The sequence below is a fragment of the Eucalyptus grandis genome, chromosome 5 (assembly GCF_016545825.1).
Source record: "Eucalyptus grandis isolate ANBG69807.140 chromosome 5, ASM1654582v1, whole genome shotgun sequence".
Classification (NCBI taxonomy): Eukaryota; Viridiplantae; Streptophyta; class Magnoliopsida; order Myrtales; family Myrtaceae; genus Eucalyptus; species Eucalyptus grandis.
The window spans coordinates 16,350,105-16,360,333 of NC_052616.1; the positions used below are offsets into that span (position 1 = coordinate 16,350,105).

Genomic DNA, 10,229 nt, shown 5'->3' on the forward strand with positions numbered 1-10,229 from the left:
AAAATCTCTGAAATCCTTCAAGCTGTGAAAAAAGGGAAGGTTAGAAAGAAAATATCGGAAGAAAGGTGAGAATTTCCTTGTGCCGAGTGTTGGATGATAGCAAGAAAATTAGCAGAGTTTGGCCTGCTATATTAATTTAACAAGTATAAAAGTGAATCTCAACTCTTGCTTTGCTCTGGGACACAAACTGCTTAAACCTCTGCTGATCCATAAACTGAACTTCTTCAAAAATGCTATTAACCTTAAAGGCATATAGAAATATAAGCTATTTATCAAGATTGCATATTAAACTGAAATGATAAAAAAGGTTTTACCAAAAGTCAAAGCCCAAGGAGGAATGAGCATTACAAATTTAGAATAATAAAGTAAACATATAAACTAAATCCATTCTTATAACATAAACATGCAAATATTGAGATTTCTTACATATGTTTTAAGATAACAAGGCTACCTTGGCGTAAGTATAATCAAGTTTGGACATATTCCAGTCAACTGTAAATGTTAGAATCAAATGTCAAATGAAACAGGCAACTTATCGGATCTCCAGATTCAGTTAAGAGCAATAAATGGACGGTTATACTTCTCTGTTCATACATAACAAAAGGGATTTCCCTTGCATTCTTGCATAGCCAGAAGCCTCTTCAAGATGCCTACTAAACTAAAGACTCTCTCAATCCCCTTAGGCGATCTGGCCCCCTCGGCATTACTTCTATGATCTGAAGAGCAATCCCAAAACCCAACTCTGATAGCTTTACCCCGTGATATCCTCTTGAGGATGAGAACCAAGTTTAGACAATCTGCATCCAGCATTAAGTGTTTAATGACATTATTTTGGTCCTTTCGTAGAAACTATCCTCTCTTTTCAGGCACTATCTCAAAACTTCACTCATACAACTGAGAGTAAGAGAAAGGAGGAGGCGCACCACAAATTCACGATTGACTGCTTTTGTCCACTTGGTAGCATAAACCTCTAGGGCATGAACAAGCTGCAAACCCATATGAAGAAGAGCTAAATCACAGGAGAAAGCATCCACATTGTCAACCAATGAATTTACATCCACCAGTAATTTTCCACTATGCTGAAAGAGTAAGGTTTTAACTCTTGTTCCATACTTACAAACTCAGAAGACTCCTCTCCCCCATAGGCACTTGTCTTTCACTATTTCCAGATCAACCAAAAACCAGACAGGAATCGAACACATCCTACTTTTCTCGTTGCACAGCAAATGAATCCACCACCTACTGTTGTCTAATTTAACAAGTAAAAAATCATTTAATTTTCTGACCTCTTCATCGGTTATCATCCACTTTGGCCTCACCCAAAAGGGCTCTTACAAGTAACAAGAGATAGTGCACAGCTGTTGGATCATCCAAACTGGCTAAAAGCCATAAAAAATTGATAACTCTCTTCATGTCTCTGTATGCTACATAATTTGTAACTTTAGGACAGCTCATTTTTTTTATGCTTAAATTTAGTCTTTCGTATATTTGGGGCTCTTGCTATAATCGTGATCTTATTAATCAGGAAAACCCACATTTTCCGACACCTAGAATACCTTATGGTGCAAGAGCTTTCTTAGCAAAGACTAGACAAGAATTCAAAGCACCTATAAGCCAACCAGAGAGAACTTCAACCAGTAAAAATTATCTACTGCATGGAAGTGAAGCGCATTGCCCCTAAAAGTAAAAAAAAAAAACGAGAACCCATGTACCAGATTGAAAAGGTCTTCCGCGCATCCAGCCATGGCTTTGCCATGAACAATGATATGGCTACAAGGATCCTCTTTGCCGTGAACTGATGATGTCAGTGGATAAACAGATATGCCTCCGGTTTTCCTTCCAATTAACTGATTAAGTTGCACAAAAGTCAAGTCCTTTGTCTCCATCTCCAGCAACGGCCGACTGTAAGAGTTTTAAGTAGAGCAAAAGAATCAAATTGAAATGCCATTCACTGACAAAGAAAGCACTTCAAAGAGAAATTGAATGTATATTGGATTGATCACTGCAGCCACCAAGATCGGCAGCATAGCAGAAAAAATACTTTCTGTATCTGCGCTTCCAAGGCATATCTGACACATAATGATATCAGATTTTGAATTGAACCTTATCAAGCCTGAACACCTAATTTGAGTCTAGGCGGCTGTGTTAACATTTACCATCTTTATGAAGTGACGAGACTGGTATGCTATCTCTTTGATAAAACTTACCAAAAAAGAGGTACCAATTAAAGAAGCTCTTGCTTCAGAGAACTCACATTGAACATAACCTCAGTGGAAAGAACATCATTGTGAAGAGATCGTGTTGCAGAACTTTCACACCATTAATATCACCAACCTGCATTACCGTGTGAATGTTAAGAAGTCTGGCAATGCGATACATGGCATGGCATCAGGAAGTTAAAAAGGTGAACGGGTGACCTCTGTAGGTACACGTATAGGCATTTTAGGAATGTCATGCAGAGAAAGGCTTGGGATCGTTCTCAAAGCTTCTGGTGGGTCTGGACTTCCTGCTCCAAACGTAGCTCCCGCGTGACACGTGCTAACTGAGCTAAATCTTCTCCTGGCATACTTGCTTTGACTCTCTAGAATTTCTTTCTCAGCAGATTCATCACAGGAAGCTTTCTCTGGATCAGGCTGAAACGGATGACGCTCGTCACAATATGAAATGTCAAACACGGAAGGGTTATGGACTCTGTAAAGTTGCATACCTGCATTTCAACAGTAATGCGGATTGTTCAAGATGAACTTCTCTGTCAGTGGAGAGAAAACGGCCTCGGAGCCTTCCTTGGCTATTCTTGCTTTCAAGGCCATCAAGGACTCCTCATGATTTAATGGCTCAGAAGGATCCATGTGGTATATCCATTTTCCCTATAAATTCGGAAACAGGTCAAGCAGTTGAACTGAGGAAGACAATGACTAAATACGATTGCAAAATCCAGCAGCGAGAAATGGAAGAGTAAAAATGTAGCATAAGCTAGAAAATGAAAGGCAAGGAAACAAATGCAAGATATTTCAAGAAGTGATAATATTGGAATCAATATATCCTCTTGTTTGATATTGAAACATGCATATTATGCCATACAAAAAAGTTTGTAAACTGGTCGGGATCGAGTTGTGTGGCTGATTCGGCTAGAGCATCAGAGACACCAGCTGGATGAGATAATGAATCATGTGGACCAACCATTTCCAGAGCAAGGGGCTCATCCCATTTGTTAATATTTGCTTCAATGCCAACTTCAGTCAAATGTTCCTCCAACTGAGAATAAATTGTATCGCATGGTGCAACCTAATGAAAATAGAGACTTAATGTTATCCTCGATTAAAGTCGAACACTAATTTCAGAGGGAAGAAAAAAAGCCCACATGCTCGAAACAGGATATCAGGCTCATGTTTTCTCATGAAAGCCAGAAAACCATCTGTGTAATTCGTCAAATGAGCATAACAGACTTATTATGTATCCCCCAAAACTCATGGATAAAAGATTCTCAACAGGAAAGCAATTCCCTCCTCTCCCTTCTGCCATGTGATGAAAGTCGGAGAAATTCTACAAAACTGCCCCACATGCTGTGAAGCATGAGAGTTCAGAAGATAATCAATGTCCTAACCTGCAGCTTGTGATTATCGCCATCGATAAAGGGTCGTGGGTTCACTCCCAGAAAGAACACGCACTCATCCAAGAATTATGCGTTACATCGGCCATTTGGGGTATCTCGTCTTCAAGATTGTTGCGACTCGACATACCATAGAATAAATCTAGCACCAGAAAGAAAAACATAAATGTTTCTCATTTCAGTCTAGTAAACTTCCACAAATCAGAATTGAACTCGTGATCGAGCACCCCATACAAGCATCTCCAGATTCTAGTCCCTATATAATTCCTCTAATTGTAATTCCAACAGTTGGAGCAGCAATTGCACAAATCACGATGCCTAAAATCAACATGCTGCGAAACTCCGTGATCAACTAAGACGCATTTGCTCATACGTGTGCAGCAAACACGACCGAATTTCTCGTGACTAAAAAATAAATTAAAAGGCAAAGGCAAACACCTCGTACGCCTTCGGTTCGGTCGGGTTGCTTGGGGGTCCTGCCTCGTCGGGAGGCTCGTAGACGGTCACTTTGACGAAGAGCGTGGACTAGTCTTCGATGGAGGTTTAGACGGAGGGAGCAGAGCTCGGGCTTCTCGGACGGTGGGCCCCAAGTATGACACGTGTCGTCGTCCATTCGATGGACTATTGCCGTAATTAATCTTTTCAGGTGCACATTCATGCTGGATGACCAAGTGTGGCCAGAAATTTTTCGTCTGATAGTAATCTACGATTTATCAAACGTAAGTTTTATTCTACCTTTATATACGTGAAAATATTATTAATTTTATTGTTATCTATATAATTTGTGGTGATTGACCCAGAAAATAATCATGGATCTAAATAAAAGCGTCACTAAGACCACTCTATCTAGCTTTTTTGATGTTCGTCAAAAGGGCAAAAAGGATAAGAAAAGCTTAAGAAATAGAATCGTAGTGCCTTAGCTTAAAAGATGTGTCATGAGTTAATCCATGCAGACCCATTAAGTGATCTTTGTATGACCACCTCTATATAAAATCAATTTGGACGGAAAAAAAAAGGAATCAATTAAAATTAAAATGATCGAGTACATAACATTGGGTTGAGGTTCACTGGATACAAAGTATGTATGCAACAATATTCTCTCTGCTTCAAATTAGAAGTACTTATTACAAATAACATCCAATGGATGCACAAATAAAGTCAGGAGCTTCAATCAAACTGAACTTCGGAAAAGGGCGAATCATCCAGCGGCTGAATAATCTTTTGAAACTGGTCGAGAATTCACGAATGCAAACCGAATGATGCTATAATAAACACGAGCAAGCATGTATTGACAGTCAACCATGTGGGAAGAAACAAGCTGCTCCAAAGAAGCAATTCAAAACCAAGAGTCCCGAAAATGACATACAAGTATTGGTATATCGGGTTTGGACTTGTTGATCCTGTCACTTTGATCAGTGTTATGAAATAAATAGCTTCACAAATAATGTAAAGCTGTAGAAATGTGTCGCTCATTGCCTCATGATGCTGGGAATTAAAATGGCACATTACGAGCAGCTTGAACGAGGTGAATGCAATATGAAATCTCTTGGTTAAGTCAAAATTTTGTTGTCGTTGTTGCTGATATGGTTGCTCGTCACTCCTACGTTAAATTAGGAAGAAATTAATTGGTAAAAAGGATCGATTCTAAAGAGAGAAGAAATCGGCTGCTTTATTGGGCTCTGAGCACAGAGAATTGAAGAGCGGGGAATGAATTATGTACCTATCCAAAGTCTCTGTTTGATTCGGCATGTCGTGGAGAAGGTGAGCGCGTTCACAGAACAAGGCGGATTCGAAGAGCCGGAAGAGAATTTGCCGGTGCCCAGGAGACCCTCCGCTCGCTTGAACGATGTTTGATCTCGAGCTTTTGTTCTGTATATGGGTGTGAAGTAGCGAAGGACTTTGCTTCATGCATGAATTTATACAGTCCCACGCATGAGCTAAAAGAGCGAAAGGGAGAGGGCTCGCCTCCAAACATCTCCACCGTAGATCCATCTGTTCGACATTGCAAAAGTCAACAGATCTACGGTCGAGATGTTTGGAGGTGAAATGCATGAATTTATACAGTCCACGTATGAGTTAAAAGAGCGAAAGGGAGAGGGGCTCGCCTCCAAACATCTCCACTGGAAAAGTCAACAGATCTACGGTCGAGATGTTTGGAGGTGAGGTTTTCGCCTCCAAACATCTCGACCGTAGATCCATCTGTTCGAGATTGCAAAAGTCAACGGATCTACGGTCGAGATGTTTGGAGGCGAGGTAGATCCAGTCCTCCCCATGGGCTCCATGGGAACGCGTTTCCTCAACGTTTATGTCTTTTCCTCACATGTGCAACCGGGCGGCTGCTTCTTGACTAATTTCTGCTCCCTCTGTTTAGTCATGCGAGTACTTACTTCTAATCGATTAAGTTGATTTTTCAAAGCCTTTTTTTTTTTTTTTGCATTATTTGTTATATAACTTATGTACAACGAGTATTTAGAAAAATCTAATCATGATCGGTTGATAAAGGCTTGTCTAACCTTTTATGATGCCTTTAAAATATTTATAAAATTTTATGGAATCATTGTCAACTGTTCTAAAAACTTAAGCGGCTAGATGGAAGTAAATTTAATATTTTACTATTATATTATTTTTCCTCACACTTTTTTTTTTTTTTTGGTCGGTCTCTACTCTATTCCTACTCTACACTCACTTTCCTTCATGGCTTGCGCCCGCCTCTTGCGGGCGTGGGCCGCAACCCACTCTCGAAACTTACGCGTCCCTACCCCCATGAACCCCTCACCTCCCCCTTCCAAGTTGGAAGGGTGGCACTGGGGCGAACCCTCAGTGGTTTTTTTTTTTTTTTTCTCACACTTAGTCTAGCCTTTTTGTCATATTTAATTAGAGAGGCAAATGAAGCACGAAAAGATTTGAGACCTACCAATGCTAATTGTTTTAGAACAATTGGCACCAATCTCACAAAATTTCACATAAAATGTTTTTTTTTTCCTTTTTTTACGTTTAAAATATAGTTTTTTTAATAGTCTCATGAAAAATCTCAAAGCATAAGTAAGTATGATTAAAGACCAAATTGCATATATTGCGTATCATATAATTTTATTTTCAAATCATATTCAATTAAACCGCACCATGTACATTCTCAAACGATAAATTCTTGTATAAGAAGAAGAGAACCACCATGAACTCTAAGAATTTTAAAAAAAAAAAAAAAAGAGGTTTAATTTGTCGAATTACAGTAATTAGGGTCAAAATTCATTTAGTTCGACGAAGGGCCGAAGAAAGTGGCGTATTTGTGCAAGGAATAAGGGAAGGATTTGGAAGGGGAAAAAACTATAGTTTACTAAAAGAACTGTTTTAAAACCGGCTCTTCCTTTTCGGGGATTGAGGAATCAAATCGAACCGGTCAGTCCGGTCGACGATGTTCTCCTTGTTATTGCCCCTGCCTCCGCGCGCTCTTCGTTCAGTTCACCCAGCCGACAGGCGGTCGCCGCTCTCCTTCATTCACCCATCTCCGCTCGTCAGGTGGCTCAGCCACCGAAGCTCCGTCGTGATTTGCCGCTTCAGTTGAGTTGGTTGCTTCCGCAGCAAAAGCTCTGTCTCTCGAGTCCGTTGCCATTGATCATACCCCTTCCGCGTCCCTATTCAGGTAGAGATCTCTCTGCATTCACACCGTAACCAGCCTCAAAAGAGTTTTTCTTTTTTGGAACTCGCTTGATGTTTGGCTGTAACTGGAGTCCATGCAGGAGGAGGGGTTAGTAAAAGTAGGATTAGAAACAATGGATGAAGGAATTACAGAAGGGGAAGAAGAAGACGACGAGGAGGAGGCGGAGATGTAGTCTCGATTCCCGATGTCCGAATGCTCATGGAGGGCTTCATGCGCATGCCTATCGGAGCCAGAAACTCTCCACTCATATCCGCGCTTCCCCTTTGGAGGCCCTAAAGTTCTTCTCTCTTTTTGCTTGACTATCCTTCTTTTATGTATTTCATTTAACTATCCGCAACGCCTGTTGCTAAGTCCAGTGACTGCTTGATTCTTATATATTGTTAAGTCTATTGGACCAACACGTTTGGCTTGCCTGAAAAGCCTAAGTCATTCAATGCCCAGAGAAGTATTTCATGGTGATTTGGCCCCTCGCAAGCCTGTAAGCTCTCGCTTCTCTTACTATTACTGAATGGTGTTAAAAGTGTTAATCTCTCCTTGCATGTCGAGTTCGACTCCGCCTAATCTCCCAGCAGTAGTCATCAGACGTTGCTGATAAAACCAGTAAAGAGAATTCACGATTAGTTGCATCGACGGTATAATGCGCGCCTTTCATTTCCTTGAGATATGAATGCAAAGTCACGTTACATCGACTCTCCTCGTCGCATTGCAAGTATAACAATGGCATAAAAGCATTACCTTTCCTTTCCATCTTGCGATGCAAGTATCCATTTAGAGCACATTCTTCGCTTGAAAAAAGTTTGCACGCTCCTTATTTGTAGCTTCAGCATCATCATCAGGAGATGACGCCACAACTCCCTCCCTTGTCTTTGACCGATTCAATTGCATCGGCAAAATCTCTGAAATCCTTCAAGCAACGAAAAAAAGGGAGGGTTAGAAAGAAAATATCAGAAGCAATGCGAGAATTTCCTCGTGCCGAGCATTGGATGATACCGAGAAAATTAGCAGAGTTTGGCCTGCTATATTAATTTAACGAGTATAAAAGTGAACCTCAATTCTTGCTTTACTCTCGGACACAAACTTCTTAAACCTGTGCTGATCAATAAACTGAACTTCTTCAACAATGCAATTAACCTTAAAAGTACATAGAAATATAAGCTATTTCTAGATTGCATACTAAACTGAAATGATAAAGAAGGTTTTAGCAGAAGTCAAAGCCCAAGAAGGAATGAGCATTAGAATAATAAAGTAAACATATAAACTAAATCCATTGTTATAACATAAACATGCAAACGTTGAGGTTTCTTACTTATGCTTTTAAGATAACAAGGTTACCTTGGCAAAAGTATAATCAAGTCTATGGACATATTCCAGTCAATTGTAAATGTTAGAATCAAATGTCAAATGAAACAGACAACTTGTCAGGTCACCATATTCAAATAATAGCAATAGATGGAGAGATATACTACTCTTTTCATGCATAACAAAAGGATTTCCCTTGCATTTCTTGCATAGCCAGAAGCCTCTTCAAGGAAAAAATCACTTAGCTGGTTTTTTTGTCAACAATCGGAACCTGAGGATATTCAAGGGAGACATCTACTGAACAAAAGAGTCTCCCAATCCCATTAGGTGACGTGGCCCCCTCGGCATTACTTCTATGATCTCAGGAGCAATCCCAAACCCGACTCCGATAGGGCCCCTTGATGTCCTCTGGAGGATGAGAACCAATTTTAGACGGTCTGCATCCAGCATTAAGTGTTCATATGACATTAGTTAGGTCCTTCTGTGGAAAATATTCTCTCTTATTAGGCACTCCCTCCAATCTTCACTCATGCAGCTAAGAGTAAGAGAAAGGAGGAGGTGCATCACAAATGCAGGATTGATTGCTTTTGTCCACTAGGTAGCATCAACCTCTACCATCATCTGTTTTGCTTGTCTTTATAAGTAGAGAGAAATCCCTCTAGGGCATGAACAAGCTGCAAACCCATATGAAGATAGCAGGGAAAGCATCCGCATTGTCAACCAATGAATTTACATCCACCAATAATTTTCCATTTTGCTGAAAGAGTAAGGCTTTAATTCTTGTTCCATAATTACAAACACAGAAGACTCCTCTCCCTCATAGGCACTTGTGTTTTCACTATTTCCAAATCAACCAAAAACCAGAGAGAGGAATCAAACGCATCCTACTTGTCGCACTACACAGCAAGTATAAAATCATTCAATTTTCTGACCTCTTCCTCAGTTATCCTCCTCTTTGGCCTCGCCCAAAAAGGGCTCTTATAAGTAACAAGAGAAAATACTTAGCTGTTGGATAATCCGGTTTCCATGACACACGCCAATGAGGTCAATACTACAAAGTAATCTTTGCGGACTTCTACTACCACATCAGTCAGCAACAAAGAACTGTCCTACTTGCAGGACAGGCAATAGAAAAAGTCGATATCTAATGTAAAGGCATACATCATGCATGCAGTAATAGCACGAGCAACTTTGTCAGATTACCGCTAAGGATGCGTAGACCTCCTCATTTGGATCATCATCCCCATTAAAACCATATCCTATAATACTCGTGACAGAACTCCTGTACGGTTTAAGAAAGAGATAGAGAGTTTAGGGACCAACAGAAGATATCCTTCAGAAGTATCACCATCAAAGCAATCACTCCCATGGTTATTTTCATTCTTTTCCACTCTTTTGGCATTCGAACTTTTGGAAGCTGCATGTTTGTCACTATAGAAGCTTACAATCGGCAACAGCATTACGACTCCATTCGTAAAAACACTAATTGGGTTTGGAACAAATTCAATGGGGAAGGAATGGAACTACGGGCAAACCTTGAATTCCTCAAATGTTAGTTTAGCATGCTAGCAGTGGCATCCCCATAGCCAAAATATGATGGTCTCAAAAGCAATGATATCAAGATGAGGGAGTTTGTAGCATGAAAAAACATCTGTAGAAAAA

General features: G+C 40.2%; 1 protein-coding gene across 2 annotated transcripts; it reads right to left on the reverse strand.

Moving 5' to 3' along the window:
- Positions 1-451: 451 nt before the first annotated feature.
- On the reverse strand, positions 452-4,124 carry LOC104446312 (presequence protease 2, chloroplastic/mitochondrial-like). 2 transcript variants are annotated; one of them, XM_039311829.1, is made up of 8 exons: positions 4,049-4,124; positions 3,181-3,285; positions 2,708-2,867; positions 2,418-2,633; positions 2,267-2,334; positions 1,713-1,902; positions 924-986; positions 452-797 (listed from the first exon to the last, which is right to left on the reverse strand). In XM_039311829.1, exons 3-8 carry the CDS (start codon positions 2,711-2,713, stop codon positions 789-791), a joined length of 552 nt encoding a protein of 183 aa, XP_039167763.1. In that variant the 5' UTR covers positions 2,714-2,867; positions 3,181-3,285; positions 4,049-4,124; the 3' UTR covers positions 452-788. The 2 variants fall into 2 exon arrangements, with proteins under 2 accessions (XP_039167763.1, XP_039167762.1); XM_039311828.1 differs by having other exon boundaries at positions 452-986.
- Between the last annotated feature and the right edge of the window lie 6,105 nt (positions 4,125-10,229).

Coding starts and splice junctions, on each gene's coding strand:
- LOC104446312 (XM_039311828.1), bottom strand. Junction 2,335..2,417: donor CTATACGTGTACCTACAGAG/GTCACCCGTTCA, acceptor ACGGTAATGCAG/GTTGGTGATATTAATGGTGT. Junction 1,903..2,266: donor ATGATGTTCTTTCCACTGAG/GTTATGTTCAAT, acceptor AAACTCTTACAG/TCGGCCGTTGCTGGAGATGG.